Raw genomic sequence first — 15,630 nt, 5'->3', positions numbered from 1 at the left:
AGTGCCATGATAGTTTTTTTCCTTGCATATGCCTAAACTGTCCTGCCTTCTGACTCGCGTGGCTGTGTGTTGGTGTGACCTGGCTCGCAGCTGTAATTACAAACTGTTGATACCAGCGGTGGAAAGCTGTGAAGCTGGCGGAACAGATTGCACCTCATCTGAAGCATTTTATGCTTATTTAAGCTTCAAATGTGGCCTGATGTGGCAGTAACCCCAGAGATCTCCTCATTTACATGTGAAATCTTCGGTCATGAGGCAGGGTAGTTGCTACATACCTGTCTGAGCACGTTCAAACCAGTGAGAAGCTCAGCCACGTGTGCAATAAATTGTGTTTCTTTCTCCGCCCTCCCCCCTCCTCCCCCCCCCCAGTCAAAGCACTTTGCAAGGACTGCGTGGTAGAAAGGTGTCGAATCCTGCGACTGAAAAACCAGTTAAATGAAGACTACAAAACTGTTACGAACTTGCTGAAGATAACAGTCAAGGGGTATGTAAGTCCCAATGCTTTCAAACATTGTCAGAGATTTTTTCAGAAGTGCTTAAATAGCTTTTTCCTAACGATTTTACTGCTTGGGCTCCGAAGGAGAACAGAGTTGTCATTCACGTTGCCAACGCTATGCTCTCTGCAGGAACGACGGGTTTTGGGTTGGAAAGGCGTCCTTGCGGAGCTGGCGTCAGTTGGCTCTGGAGCAATTAAATGAACAAGACGAAGACACAGAGCACAGTAATGGAAAAATGAATGGAAATGCACAAAACAAAGGTAGTTCTGCTGCTGTAGAGACCCACCAGCTCCGACTGATACCTCCTAACAAAAGACATCTCAGGTGTTCCTGTAGCTGTTTTGCTTCCCTTGTGTGAGTAGGGAGGGAAGGATAATAAATCAAATAAAAAGCTCCTTCATTTAAGGAGCTTTTTATTTGATAAGCTTCAAAACTGCTGGGTGATCTTCGTACATGGAGAAGAAGATGAGGTAATAAGTAGTCTTGCAAAGCTGTGTAAAATTACCGCCCCAGACACATGATCTTTTCATCCGCTTTTATCTGAATGAGGGAGTGCAGGGGAAGAAGAAACATGAAAATTACCTTGGGGAAGGGATGAAGATGTTTATTGCAAAGGTCTATGGATGAAACAGCACAGCTGGTAAAGCAGCACTGGCAAAACACAGCCTAGAAGAAAAATCATGAGTTGAACTCTCTTCTCTGCCCATATCATGAGTTTGTGAGGTTTTTTAATTTGGCTTCTGCTCTTTAAACCTTTGGAAACTGGATATTTTGTTGAGCTTTTTGTTTCAGAACTAAGGGCAAGAAGCTTGTTTGAATGAAAGTGGAGATGATGGGCTAATGGCATTGATCTTGGGCTTGAAGGCTCCTGGAACACCACAGCCCTCCTGATAATATCCATAAGCTGGCGCTGTTGGTGGAGCTTACGTCGAGAAAAGGGTCATTCCTCAGTGGTGACCTTGGTTTCACAACAGGTCACAACTCCCAGTAGTACATTTGAATTACTCACAAGCCAACTTGCTCATTAGGCAGGTCGTTAAACACATTATTGTGTTTATGATGCTCCAATTTGGTGGCCAGTGCTTCTGTCCATGGAGCTAGGATTCTTAACTATAATTTATACGTTAATGTGGGGCTTGTCAAACCCTTGGCAGGCTCCCCCCCTTAGTTTGTCAGGCAGCATCTGTTTTAGATCAGTATCCTCAAGGCGAAGAGCGGACTAATATTTTGCCAGGAAGGTTTCTGCTCCCTGCGCTCTTACCTAGACTTCTGTTTAGGTTAAACTCCGAGATCTTTGGGAGCAGTGAACCCCTGTGGTGTTTTAGCCTGTAACAAATGCATCCTTTGTAATCTCACAAAGGACGGGCTTGTGCTCCACACACTTCAAAGCACTCCTACATGGCCTGTAGGCTGTAATCCCGCCTGCCCAGAGGCCAAGACATTTGAGAATAACAAATTTCCTTCCAAAGTTTCCTTTGGGTTAAGGGTTTTGCCACAATTTGAAAGGCAGCCATGCTTCTTTCCCCCAAAGATTTTTCCTTTCCTTTGGAGGGGAACTCTGTGCAATCTTCTTGTTTGGTTTTTTGGTGTTTTTTTTTTTTTTTTTAATTAGATGAATCAAATGAAGAGAAGAGAGAGGAGGAAGAGGAGTTAAATTTTAATGAAGACATTGTTTGCCCCCATGGTAAGTCTCTACGGGGGATGGAGCTGAATATATCTGTTGTTGCTCACTGCTCAAGCCATTAACCTTGTAGCCTTTGATCCATCTAAGGCCAACATGAGCAGTTACTGAGGAAATGTGTTTAATTCTCATTGCCTGGTGTTTCTTGACACTCAAACTTTGAGCTTTTATTTGCAAGCACTATCACACTGCAGTCCAAGTTTTGTAAGGCAGTGAAAGGGGTGTAAATGCAGAGATGCTTAGATGCTGAGCTGCAGAGGGGAGCATCCATTCATCTCGCTAGCAAAGCAACATGATGGAGTGAGGGCAGCACCAAGGATCTTCAGCCACTTGGAAGCTCTGAAAGTATTAGGAGAAAAACAGGTGGTATAAATCAGTCAAGGCAGAAGCTGAGAGTATCCATTAGAACAGGAGCACTTACCTAACAACTGTAGAAACATGGGCTTATCTGCCAGTGGCTGTGACTGCTAAGGATATTGATTTACCAACCTGCTGTGCTTTGGTGTCCATTTACATAAGGTTTTGACCCGATGTTAGTTGTTTTGCTAAGTGACGGTTCATTAGCTACATCCTTGGCTACCCTGTTGTTTAAATCTCACTTTTTTAGCTTGTATGTTGCTCCCAGACACAACTGTTCTAGTAAGCTCCTGTTTGGAGGCACCAATTTCCCTGCCAGGGATGCTTGATCTTGTTCCTAGTAAGAAAGAAACATGCCATAAATTAGCAACACATCTCCTGTCATCAAGGCTAATCAAGGATGTGGAGTAATGGCTTGATAAAGCCTCATTTTAAAGCAGAGTGTTTAAGCACTTTGTCATTTGTCACTGCCATTAGCTGTTTTTCAGAGCCTTTAATGCCGTATTTCCCATTGCCACAAGGCTGCTGCTGTTAAATAAAAGCATGCAGTGTGGTGATGAAACATTTAATGTAGCCAGACATGATAAAAATAGGCCAACAGGCCTTTGAAAATATTATGCTGGTAAATCGCTAGTTGATCTGAGACTTTGGGTCATATCAGAGCAAATAATTTTAAATATGGGGGCTGCTGGCTGGTCAGATTTCATCATCTTGAGCTAACCTCCAGTCAGAAAACAACCTTTCCACCTTTAAAATTTCCCTCTGGAGTGTATCAGCAAATCTGTAGCCTCAGTCCTACAGCCTTAATTTTGGCATGGAGGAAGTTCCTGCCTTCATGGTAGGCTCTGGAAAAGCCAGCGCTTTTATCTGTGAGGTCTGGCTGGCCTCCAGAAATGCCATCCGGGCGTTCCCTTAAGAAGTCCCTTTGCATGTTTGCTGCAATTTCTTGCTCTCTGGTAGCTGCCCGACCCCAGCGAATAATTTTTTCCAGATACCATGTTAAGACTTCTTTTGATGTGTGTGCCCAAAACATGTCCTTGGACAGTGGGAGGGGGAAGCAGGGTCAGCAGTGGTTAGGATCATCTTCTTCCAGATGGCAAAGCACTTGTTCCCCGCACACCCAGATCTGATTTTTCCACCTCTCTCCCTCAACAGCGTATTAATCTGTTTTCATTAATCATGCAGTGTGTCAAGGCACTTATTTGTACAAGCTCGTTTTTTTTCCCCCATCCTTGCTGGCTCTGGAAAGCAGCCTGGTCCTGCCTCTGCATATGGTAAAGCTGGGCCACTTGGTTGCGTTTGATGAAGTGCAAGTGGCCAAGTGCTGCAGCGAAGCAGTCCAGCCCGACCTTTGTTTATTAGAGGAAAAGCAGGAGGGGAGCGTTGCTATTTTTTCCCTTTGGGGCTGGCAGAAATCCAGGCTTGGCTGGAGCGAGGAAAGCTGACAGGTCTGTGGGCCTGAGGAGCTGCTTGTAATGTTAAAGAGCTACCAGAGGGTGGGGAGGAAGGAGCCTTTTCTCCCTGTCTTCCTTCTGTAGCTCTTCAGGCTATAGAAAAGCAGATAATAAGGTATTGTGCCCTTTGCCGGACACAGCTCAGCACCATGACTCCGTAGTTGCTGTTTTGTTTCCCTCTTGCTGGTGAAATCCACGTTGAGGTGTGAATATTCCCATGCCGCATCCAAATCCGGCTTGCATCTCGGTGTAGCACCAACTGTTCCTCTTATTTCTCACTGCAACTGCATGTAGCACAGCCATGCCTTGACTTCCCAGCTGCTGTCTCGTAGGCAGATGCGGTTGTGTTTTCCCCTTGGCAATCATCAAGCCTGCAAGCAGGCAGCTAGTTGGATCCCTGAGCCCTCGCCTTCTCCAGTTTTCCCAAGCCTTGTTTGTCCGCCAGAGCACGTGTTGTCATGCACACACGTGGTGTCCAAATGCATGAGCGTGCCCTTTCTGCTATGGCTGTCGCTAAAATGACAAATCCCTCGCGCTAAACCGTTCTTTGGGATTTTTTTGAGCTGCTTGAGCATGAGGATAAATAATACAGCAGGCAAGTTGTCTCGGGCATAGCTGGTAAATCTTGCTTCAGGTCTTCACACCCCAGTTATTCCCCAGAGCAGATCTAGAGTGCAGAATCTGTCCTTTCCAGATTTTGAGGTGCTTGAATAGATGGCTTCGCGTGCCCTGAGATGATACAGCAGTAATTTTGTTTTTCAAGGGTGCGGAAAGCACCTGGCTCCTGTTTCATAGGGCACGGGGTTAGTCTGCAGCTTGGTAAATGGAGTCGCCATAAAAATGCAGCTATGGATAGCCAAGATGAGAAAACAGTAGCCCTGTGCCCTCTTTGGCTTGTCCTTGCTTTTCCAAGCATCTCTTTACTGCTGCTTGTATTTGATCAGCTGCTTGGGTTCATGAGCTTGGAAATCTAAAGGGCATTTATATGAATTAAAGTCGTATTATTTTTTTTCCTGTCTAAACAAGGAAATGATAAAGGAGTTGAAGGTGACTTTGTGTATTAGTTGCGCTCTTTCTTGCTGACGTGGTGTTGGCTGTTAAGTGCGTGAATATCTTCCCCCACATTTATACCCTGTAATCTCTTAAATCTAGTTAGGACTGCAAAACATCGCTGAGCATGTCAAGAGCAAAGCCCTTCTCTTGGCTCTCTCTCTGCAGGTGACCTGTGCATATCCGAAAATGAACGGAGGGTGGTTTCGAAGGAAGCCTGGGAGAAACTCAAGCAATATTTTCCAAAGGCCCCTGAATTCCCAAATAACAAAGAGTGCTGTTCCCAGTGCAAGGTATTTGAATGCCAAATAACATTACCCTTTTGTTGACGGTAAATAGATGGTCATATTTCTAGTTTTCTTTCTGATATGACCCAGTGCAGTGGAGGAAAGTAACGTCATCTTTTAATAGCAGCTAGGAACTGAAGCTGTGGTGTAATTAACTGTTTCATGCAGATTTTGGAGCGCGAAGGGGAGGAAAACGAAGCCCTGCATAAGATGATGGCCAGCGAGCAGAAGACTTCTCTCCAGAACCTGTTTCACGATAAATGCAGACCTTGCCTGGGCAGCTGGCCTCAGGTACGGGAAGGAGGGCAACTAGGGGAACATAGCAGGGCTTGGGAAAGGTTTTTATTAGCTTTTATCCCTCTCTCTAAGAAATTTTATTTCACCTGCGAAAGAGGCTGCCTGATAATCATTTACTCAGTCCAAGTGAGACTGTGCCTGCACTGCGAAGCCTGTGCCAGCGGAGCTTATATGTGTGTTGTGCCGAGGTGTGATTTCCCCCGATTAGCTGTGCTGGCGCAGAGCCCTGCTAAAGACACACGAGAATGGCTCGTGTGCCAACATAGCTGTCGCTGGCCAGGAGTCAGCTAGATAAGCAGTGGCAATATTTCTGCTGTGGTTGCATCCGCCCCTAGAAGAACCGAAACGGTGCGGCCGTACCGGTGGAGGCAGCTTTCCACTGCCCCCCACTTGCCTTCCTGTGCAGGCCAGGCTATTGCTGCTGGTCAGGCAAAATTCACGTGTGCTTCAGCATCCTCCTACGTCCCGAGAGCTCAGGTGAAGCTTCCCTAAATGCTGAAGCCCTGCAAATAGGAGTGAGGGTCGTGCAAGACCTCTCGTACCGGCTTCTCCCCGGTACAAGCACGCAACTCTCCAGGACTTTCTTGGGGCTTGAAGGCGGCTCAAAAGAAATGGCACAAGCTGTTGGCTCCATGCCTTGGCTCCTGGACGTCTCGCGGCGCTGATTAATGATTGACTCTTAGATCCTGCCAAGCTGCTTTGGCAGGTGTCTGCCTTGGTCGCTCGTACGTGTGAGGGCAGCCTGTCGCTCTTGGGTGCCTTATCCAGCCATGAATAAATATCGAGGTCAATACAGATCCATGTCTCGGAACTGGGGAGCCCCAAAAGGATTTAAATGGGAAACGGTCTGTGCTGAGCTGGAGAGCTGCCAGGCCGTACCAGCAGTATTTAAGGGTAGTAGGTTGGGTCTGCTTTGGTAGCTGGAGTAAGTGATGGAAAGCTGGCGCCCATCACCATGAGTCCACTTGAAATATGAGGGTCTCTCCAGGCAGCGAGGCTACATCCTCCGCTGTCTTTGAATTTCCCAAGGGAGCCTGATAAAAGAGTCAAGGATCTTTTCCTCAAGCTTTTTGAGTTTTCCTGATACAAAACAGTTGAGGTTTGGGGAAGAAAATAAGAGGAGCAGTTTAATCGAGAGGAGATGAAGGGAGATTAAAAAAATGTGTGTATTCCTCAGGTGTGCTGAATTTTCCTGCAGCAAGATGGGGTGAGCCCTTAAATCTGAATTAGGGGAGGTGGTGAGGCTAGGTGAGCATGGAAATGATTTTATCACCCAGCTCTTAGGATCTTAGTGGTTTCTTGTCCAGGAGCAGACTATATAATGGCAAATCAGTTTGAACAGGAAAACAACGGTTTCTTCTAAAACCTCTGCCTCATGGGGGTGCGTGGCCATAGTTTTGAATCTGTGCTGCTGCCAAAAGGAGAAACTTTTGGATTTTGATGGGTGAAGCAAATGAGGCAGGTTGCGGTGATTTCACCCCACACCCATGGGGGTGCAAAGACACATCTGCTTTAGACCCCGAGTACCCGGCGAGAGAAAACATGGTACTGGGGAGTCTTAGCTGCTCCAGGGAAATGGCCGTTTCCTGCTATGACTTAAAGGTAACGGGATCTAAAGATAAAGTAACTTTGTAATAAACACGAGATTAGTAATGTAAGTGCTTAGTACTTGATCCCAAATTATTTTACTTGGCTTTCCCAGCGCGCTTGGATGGAGTTGTCATGGTAAAAATGCTGAGGTCTCGAAGAGAATGAGCACTGCAGAAAAAGCTGAACAGTCATTGCTTCTCTATTGTTGGATTAATTTAAAACGACCCTTTTTTTTTTTTTTTTTTCGTCTTTTCACCTCCAGGAGACAGATGAGCTGTATATTGTTTCACAGTTCTTTGTAGAAGAATGGAGGAAATTTGTCAGGTAACTTGGCCCAAGGTTTTTGGTGCTTTTTATTGCTTTTGGGGGGGGGCTGTAGATAATGATTTTGCTTTTCAGTCCCAGTGCAGTGTGTCGTTACCTGCAGTTTGCCTTTGTGGAAACAAGGAAGCTGATTTTTGCAGGACTCGTATCAGTTGTAATACGTTGTAAGAAACTGAATTTCCTTGTTTACCGTGTCTTAACCAGATGGTCAGATTAGATAGTAACCTGATTAGTTTTTTCATCTGTCTGGAGCTGTATCCTAGGCAAAGGTCACCGCTCAATCCTGTTTCCACGGGCTGCTGGTGGTAGGAGATGGAAATCTCTGCTAGATAGGAGAGTAATTTTGCAACGTGCAGGAACGCAGATCTGATTTCCTCGTTGGTAGTAGCTTAATATTCCCTGTTGGAATGCCTTCTGTAAATATTCACCTGTGATTTCTTCTTGGCTGCCTGCAGAGTTGTGGTTTTTGTGAAATAACCTGGCCAAGCTTTGCAAACCGCTTTCCTTTGCCTGCGCAGGAGGCCGACGCGATGCAGCCCCGTGTCCTCGGTAGGAAACAGCGCTCTTCTCTGCCCCCACGGGGGCCTCATGTTCACCTACGCTTCCATGACCAAAGAAGACTCCAAACTGTGAGTTTCTTCTCTTCATGCATCTGCCTTTGCCAGGTGCCTTTGTCTCTCACGTGCCTCTGGGAACGTTCCCGGAGGCTTGCTGAGCTGCAGCAACACAAGGAGCAAATGCTTTCCCTTGAACAAAATTAACATAGATGCTTTCTTAGGCTCACCTTAGCCTTCATGTGAGGCAAGACCTAAATTGTCAAAGGATGCTGGGTCAGGAAAAAAGAGAGCTTACTTCAGCTTGGCTAGTTCCTAACAATAAACTACCCTGAATTTGACCGGGGCATAGAAACATCCGGCTTCCTTACAATTTTCTTTCTGTGAGAGTTGCCCCTGGAGCACTGGACACTGGGCTGGAGTTCATGCTCCGTAGCATTTCTTCTGCAATGATGCAGAACTAAAAGTAGCAGATCTTCTACTCCTCTCCTCCTCCATCCTCCCTCCGGCATGACTGGAGCAGAACAGCGTCACTAATAACACGCTACTGTTTCCCTGTTATCTTGGGCGTACAGGCCCTCCCATGTAGCTGGAGTTACGGATTGGTTTTGCAGCTTTTCTTTCATTAACAGACTAAAAAAGAAAAGGGGAGGCTGTTCAGGAGCTCAGAGCTTGGCTTTTCCATGTCATAAAGCGCGTTCTTGTTCCTTTGCACAGTATAGCTCTAATATGGCCCAGCGAGTGGGAGAGGATTCAAAAACTCTTCGTCGTGGATCACGTCATCAAAATCACCCGAACGCAGGCTGCCGGGGCAGACCCCGAGAGTGCGCTTTACGGCTCTGAGCCCCGTGAGTGAATCTTTTGCCACTGTCCGCACTCTATTCTTTTGCTAATTGGTGCCCACTCCCTGGGAAATGGCTCCTTTTTCGGATAAAGGGTCAGATCTAAGGGGATCAGTGGTAAACAGGGAGCTTGGCAGATGCCCGTGGTTATGTGATCCACTCCAGGTTAGCGGTGAGAGGCATTGGGCAGGTGTCTCCAAGGAGCTGAAGCAATTAAGTGCATTTTTCCTTTGTGCCTCCCCAGAACTCTGTCCAGAGTGCAGAGAAGGGCTGTTATGCCAACAGCAGCGTGACTTGCGTGAGTACACACAAGCAACCATCTACATCCATAAAGTGGTGGATAATAAAAAGGTACGGGCTCTCTCCCTCGGTCCTTGCTCATCCTGGCTCAGTTTCATTTAACAGAAAGTGCAACAAGTACCCAAATAACGATCTGAACACGGCGGCGAGACGGCTATCGCAACCTCCCGTGTCCCGGCAGGATTCGGACCTGCTGGTGGGGATGCTGGGTGGCCTGTGGTGGTGGGCAGAGCTGCTCTCTGCGGGCAAAAAGCACCCAGCTCTGCGGCTCATGGAAGCTATCACTTTGGCGAAAAGAGCAAATGGGAAAATTCTGGCTGGAGCCGCTCTGAAAATTTGGTCTCCTCGAAGCTTCCTTTTGCCAAACCAAATCCTTTGTGTTATCAGGTATCTTCATGGCTGTTCCCAGCTTTGATTATTTTAGGCAATGTTGTAACCATTTCTGTATTCATAATTGCATTATCAGGCTCTACCTGTTCTCCTCCCCCTCCAATATTTGTCATTTTCTTTCTTGGTTGCTCAAGTGACATTTATTCCTAGATAGAAATAAGGTCTTAACTCTGTGCTGATGAAATAGCAGTGAACTTAGAGATGGTTTTCAGGATCCCCTACAAAGCTGTGAATTATGTCTATGCTTTACTGGTGCCTTAAGGGATCAGTATCAGTCTAGAATTGGCTTTACGGGTACCCAAAAGCCGGTTACAGTAAGTCTTCTTCCTTAGGGCTTGTTTTATGCTTTAAGGGGGAAACCAAGGCTCATGGGCAAGCTCAGATAAAGATGTTCCCTGCACCTTTGCAGCATGGGTGGTTTGGTTTTTTTTACCTCTCATTGATTTCTACCTCCCTGTCAATCTAAGGGAGGAGCCGAAGCCTGGAGAACTGCAGGGTTCTGGAGGCTGGATGGGTTTCTGCCTTGGTTGTGAGATGCAGCACAGTGGCTGCTCAAGAGAGCCATCAGCTAGGGGATATCAGCCTGTCTGGAGGCTGAATCTCGAGGCTGTATCTTGGCTCTGGTGCAGAGGAGGGTGGTGGTTTTTTTTCTGGGGCTGGACAGGACTCTGCTCACACGTGGGGCTGGCAAAAAACAGGCAGCTATTCTTTGCCGAGCAGCTGGAGTTGGAGAGAGGAGGCGAGAGCTTGCCTGCAAGATCCCTCATTAACAGGGCAGCCTCAGCAAGATGCAAAGCAGCAATAATGCTCGCCAGCAGCGCGGCAGCACTGCCCGCGAGGATTGCAGACGGTGACACTCGAAGCTACTGCTTCCTTCCCCACCAGTTTTGATTTGCAAAGCCAGGGAGTGTTTCCCATTCCCTCGCCCCTGCTCTTCCCCCACTCTGCAACCCCAGGGTACCTCCTTCAGCTGACACTGCAAGAGGGAAGCCGTGGCCATATAAAATCAGCATAGGGCAGCACTGCTGGAATCCGGAGGGCTCTGGGGAGGCTGCGGTTGGTGCTGGATGTTTGGATGCTGGGATTGTATTGTTAATTGCAAATACATTGATGGAGAAGCGAGCTGTCAGGCATCCAGGATGGAGAGCGCACCAGTCTCCTGGGCTCTTGCAAACCCCAGCTCCAGCTGAAGCATAGGTTTGAATTCAAGTCCAGCAGATCCATGCCTCCTGGAGTGACTTATACAGAACTGAACATCCTTTTTATTTATATGTTTGTGGAAATTATTTAGATTTCATTTACTTACAACCTCCAGACCCATAAATAATGGTGCTGAGTGCCTCTGTTGGTCTGCTGTGGGGATGGCTAAGTGTCTAATTTACAGATAATATTCCTTTCTCTGTGTTAGGGCTTTCGTAATACACTTAGAACCAGAGAAGCAGCCAGCTAATGGGAAAGAAATCAGTCCAGGCCCCTGGAGACTTTCCCTTTGCCTAGAGAAGAGGGTAGGTCCTGAGCTGCAGGAAGCACCTGCAATTCAATAGAGAAGCTTGTTCTCCTGAGCCGAATCCCCCCATGGTTCAGTGCAACTGGGGAGGGGTGGAGAAGACTGTGCAGAGCATGTGGAGCAGATCCCTGGGTTGTTCCTGCTCTGCCTTGGTTCATTGGATAAAGGTGGCATCCTGGAAGTCTCTGCAAGCTGTTTGCCATGATGTGACAGTGTGGGTTGATGCTGTCGGGTTAGTTACGGAGAATGATTTTTATGACTTCAGGTAATGAAGGACGCTGCTCCAGAGCTGAACGTGAGCAGCTCCGAAGCTGAAGAGGAAAGGGAGGAAAACAAGCCAGAGGGGGAGCAAGACCCAGATTTTAACCAGGTAGAGATCAAAAATACCACCAGGTTCCTTGGTTTTTGCATCATCTTCTTGAGTCAGCATGATGGGATAGCCCTCCTCCTCCATTTGCTGCTAGCAGGCAAAAACAACAGTGTCTTAAATTATTTTAATGGTCATACCACACCATCCCTTTGGTTTTGGAGAGATCAAATATTGATGGTGACTCCTGCGCTTGGCTGGTGGTCCGCCCCGCACTAGCATTAGAAGCAGGAACCGAGGTTTCAAGCAAAGGCCTTTGGTCCTCTTGGTACTTGCATGCGGTGGTTTGCTTTCGAAGGGACTTTTCAGCACTTCGTGCCTTCCCTCACATGACCGACTTGCCCGAAACACAGTCCAGGGTACGGGGAGGTTGTATATTCCACCAATCCTGATTTTTGCCTCTTGTTTCTAGACTAACGGTGGTGCGAAGCGCCAGAAGATCTCGCACCAGAGCTACATCACTTACCAAAAGCAAGGCATCAGGCGAAGCACCCGGCACCGGAAAGTCAGAGGGGAGAAAGCGCTGCTTGTTTCTGCTAATCAGACACTGAAAGAACTGAAAATACAGGTAAGGTGTTTTTCCTCCAAGGAATGAATCGTCTCGAGTAAGAAAACACAAAATGAGGAGCGTGCAGCTGGGAGGGGATGGAGGGGAAGAGTATAAAATCCCATGTGGCATCAAAAGGCCTGCGTTGCTCTTCTAAACGTGGTATTTTTGTGTAGCTCAGCGGTATGTTTTTCCCTCCGCAAAAAATCAGCGTGTCTCATTGTGTTGGCACAGATCATGCATGCATTTTCAGTTGCTCCCTTCGACCAGAATTTGTCGATCGATGGGAAGATACTGAGCGATGACACCGCAACGCTCGGCAGCCTGGGAGTCATCCCTGAGTCCGTCATTTTATTAAAGGTAATGTGAGAGTCCGGCTGCTGAAATGAAGTTGAATAAAGCAGAGAATTGAACTGATTTTTGTACAAGCAAAGAAAAACATGTTGTGGTGCATGTGAAAACTGCCATGCACTAGATGTGCCCACCCGTGGGTGCTCGGTACCTAATTTCATGAGTTCCTCCTGAAGCTCCTTCTTGGAGGAGGAAAATCCTCTTTTTTTTTTTTTTTTTTTAAAGGAGCTTTTATTATCTGGTCTTTGCTGCTGAGCTGGATGCCTACCAGCCCAAAATATGGCTAAAGTATGGAGCAAGTCCTCCCCTCTTGTTCCCAGACAGTGTTTGGGCAAGAGACCTGTTCCCCGCTCCCCTCCAGAGCAGCACCGTGAACCGATCGGGCTGTGAACTTCCAAACGAGGTGGCTTGTTCATTAATCCCCTGCTCCACTTTATTTTCCAGGCTGATGAACCAATTGCAGATTACGCAGCGATGGATGATGTTATGCAAGGTGAGGCGGGGAGGGGACCCTGGAAGGTTTTGGGGTTCAGGGAAGGCACCTCACCACTGTGATTTTGGGAGATGTGTTGGTGGCCAAGGATTGTGTTGGGTTTGGGTTGTAAAGGTAGAAAATAGAGATGTTGAATCTTTCCTGTCACTGTCAATGGGAGATTCAGTGGTACGCCACCACTCCAACAAAAGATCCCTTTAGAAATGACTTGTCAGGAGACTTCTAACCCTGTGCCTTTTTCTTTCCATCCTCAGTTTGTATGCCTGAAGAAGGATTTAAAGGTGAGTCTGGGGTTCCCCCCGCCCTGCCTTTATTTAAGCCCATGCTAACTTCGTCTCCATCCCGTAAGTGTCATCATCTTTTGGTGATTGTCTTTTTTTTCTCCTCAGGGACTGGTTTACTTGGACACTGATGGTTTTCTGAGTTTCAGAGGAGCGACCAGAAGGGAAGAGGATTTTGACATGGTAGGGCATTAAAAGAAAAAAAAGGTGGATACAGGACTGAACTCTTTGACTCTTCCAGAAGGCAGAAACCCATTCTGAAATGACTGCCCCCCCCCCCAAAAAAATGCCTTATGTCAAAGCAGATTGCACTGAAGGACATCCTGCCTTCAAGAGAACGTTCCCGATTTTATATTTAATAAAGCAACAGGAAGGTTGGAAAGTTTAGCAGCAGTAAGAGCGTATCATGTTTACAGGCGAGGGAGACGGAGGCATTCTTGTGTATTCCCTGACTCAAATCCCGCACTGCGCTCGTCTGTCCAAAAAGGGGTTGTAATCCAGTAGATCAAAAACATCTTGATCTGTTCTCGAGTAACTCTTTAGGCGTAACCTGCTTACAGATAATCCTGTCTTTGATCCACTATTACTCTTTCAGTACAGCATGGAAGTAAAGAAATTGTTACTTGTGAGGAATGTCTAGCTCTTTCAAAAAAAAAACAAAAACAAACAAAAAAAAAAAACCCACCAAAAAAACCCCAGACTTCATCTTATTTAACTGAAAATGTAAGCTGTGGTCTGCCTCCGAAAGCCTTCCATCGCGGAGGGGACGGGGAGCCGCCTCCCTCGCCGGCTTTTCAGCCGCTCGCCTTCACTTCCAAATGTTTGATGATCTTTCAATAACCACCTGGTCTTTCTCTGTGAACTGTGTTTTTTAGAAATGTGGGGTATTTTAACGACTTTTGATAACATCTTTTCCTCCAGTCCGGGACTGCCAGGAGCGCTCATGCCCATGGCTTGGGGGAGCCTGAACCAGAGCAAAGGGGGTGCGGGTGGGTGCCCTGTTTCCCATGGGAAGAGGTTTTGGTTTTTTCCCCCCCTCTGTTCTCCTCATTTTTCAGGAATGCACTAATAATTTTTTTTTTTTTTTTTTTTTTTTTTTTTTTTGCATCTGTAGCTCCCAGAAAGGATCTCTCCCCATTACCCATTAGTAGCAGGAAATAGTGTACCGCTTCCAGACTTAAAAAAAGGGCATTGTCGAGGTATCTCTGTAATAAAGTTAGACGTTTCCTCTTCCTTTTCAGCCTTTTAACTTGTTTCCGCGGCAAAATGCGATGCAGAGAGTTGGGTTGCTGCCGCATCAGCTTCATTTTTTTTAAAGGACTGCAGGAGTTTGGGGCTGTGAGAAGAGGGCAGGGGGTACATATCCCATCCTAACAACCCCAGTAGCTTTTATTTTAAATTTTATCTTTTATCTGAAGAATTACAGCTGCCCTTTGCTGAGAACGGGGGCTCCGCTTCCTCCTCCCCGTCCCTGGCGGGTTTTGGGGCGAAGCAGCCAGCATCTGGGGGGCTGCGGAGCTCTTAAAAGGTGGGTTTTGGGGCAATTTGGACCCGTGTATTCTTTCCCAAGGTAAAGACGTCAGCAGGAATTCGGCACGCCAAAGCCACTTCATCCTTTGGGAATGGGCAGGAGGTTTTCTTCTTCCCAGACTGAAGCACTCGCTTGTGTACATATTCCCTGGAAATTCCGTTGTTGTTTCTATTTTTTCCAACTTGCTGTTAATTTTTTTTTTTTAATGTTACAAACAATCTCTTCCTTGAGCTTATAACGTTTCAAAATTAAACTCTTTAAACTCAGTGGGTTAAGGTATTAGCCGGGGCCGTGACGGTGTTTCCGAGAAGTGATGTACGGCCGCACTGTGGCATCGCCGTATCTCACGGAGGACGCAGGTACAAGATGTGATCAAAGGCCCCAATTACCGTTTTGTCTGTTATTTGCAAACATTATCAGATTAAAATTGTCATTTGAGCTGTGGAAGCCTTATTAAAGCGCATACACATGGTCCGTCTTGTATTTTAACACCTCGCCTGAAGGATGGGTATTTCTTCGGCTGCAGATCTTGCTCCGGGCCATCCCAAAAAAAGGGCTGGGGATGGGAGTGAGCGGGATCCCTCCGGAGCTGGGCATCGCACCAACCTTGGCACATCGCGTGGTTTTTATTGGAGGCTCGGCGGTGCCGTGCGCCGCTTGGCAGCCCTTTCCTCATGGAAGCACCGGTGCGGGATGGGCCAAGGCAGCTGCAGGGTTGGTTTTGGTGTCCCCAACCCCGCGCCGGCGTATCACGTCCCACCCTGTCCCTGCACTGGCGCATTGCCCGGGTTGCCGCTTCCCCGGGGGGGCTGTGTGGCCGGGGCTCCGTGCCAGGCCCCGGCTCCTTCCGCCCTGGCACCCGGCAGCGGGGAGCTGGTGCCAGCCGTTCCTCGAGGGCCCCCAGAGCTGGGGTGTCCCTCTGAAATAGCC

At 47.4% G+C, this 15,630-nt stretch overlaps 1 protein-coding gene across 4 annotated transcripts in view; it reads left to right on the top strand.

Moving 5' to 3' along the window:
* Positions 1-15,172, top strand: part of USP48 (ubiquitin specific peptidase 48) — a 30,899-nt gene extending 15,727 nt beyond the window's left edge. The window contains exons 13-27 of one of the 4 annotated variants that reach the window (XM_030017831.2): positions 370-484; positions 627-757; positions 2,110-2,181; positions 5,208-5,332; positions 5,495-5,617; positions 7,476-7,537; positions 8,056-8,166; positions 8,809-8,939; positions 9,178-9,284; positions 11,396-11,500; positions 11,910-12,065; positions 12,279-12,404; positions 12,840-12,888; positions 13,143-13,169; positions 13,278-15,172. In XM_030017831.2, coding sequence (XP_029873691.1) covers positions 370-484; positions 627-757; positions 2,110-2,181; positions 5,208-5,332; positions 5,495-5,617; positions 7,476-7,537; positions 8,056-8,166; positions 8,809-8,939; positions 9,178-9,284; positions 11,396-11,500; positions 11,910-12,065; positions 12,279-12,404; positions 12,840-12,888; positions 13,143-13,169; positions 13,278-13,300 — 1,463 coding nt within the window. In that variant the 3' untranslated portion in view covers positions 13,301-15,172. Of the gene's footprint in view, positions 1-369; positions 485-626; positions 758-2,109; positions 2,182-5,207; positions 5,333-5,494; positions 5,618-7,475; positions 7,538-8,055; positions 8,167-8,808; positions 8,940-9,177; positions 9,285-11,395; positions 11,501-11,909; positions 12,066-12,278; positions 12,405-12,839; positions 12,889-13,142; positions 13,170-13,277 lie in introns of those variants that run through there. The other 3 variants (XM_030017832.2, XR_003923910.2, XR_003923911.2) reach the window with 3 other exon arrangements.
* Positions 15,173-15,630: the final 458 nt, after the last annotated feature.

Source organism: Aquila chrysaetos, chromosome 6 (assembly GCF_900496995.4).
Source record: "Aquila chrysaetos chrysaetos chromosome 6, bAquChr1.4, whole genome shotgun sequence".
NCBI classification, from domain to species: domain Eukaryota; kingdom Metazoa; phylum Chordata; class Aves; order Accipitriformes; family Accipitridae; genus Aquila; species Aquila chrysaetos.
This window is presented reverse-complemented; position numbering and strand designations above follow the sequence as displayed.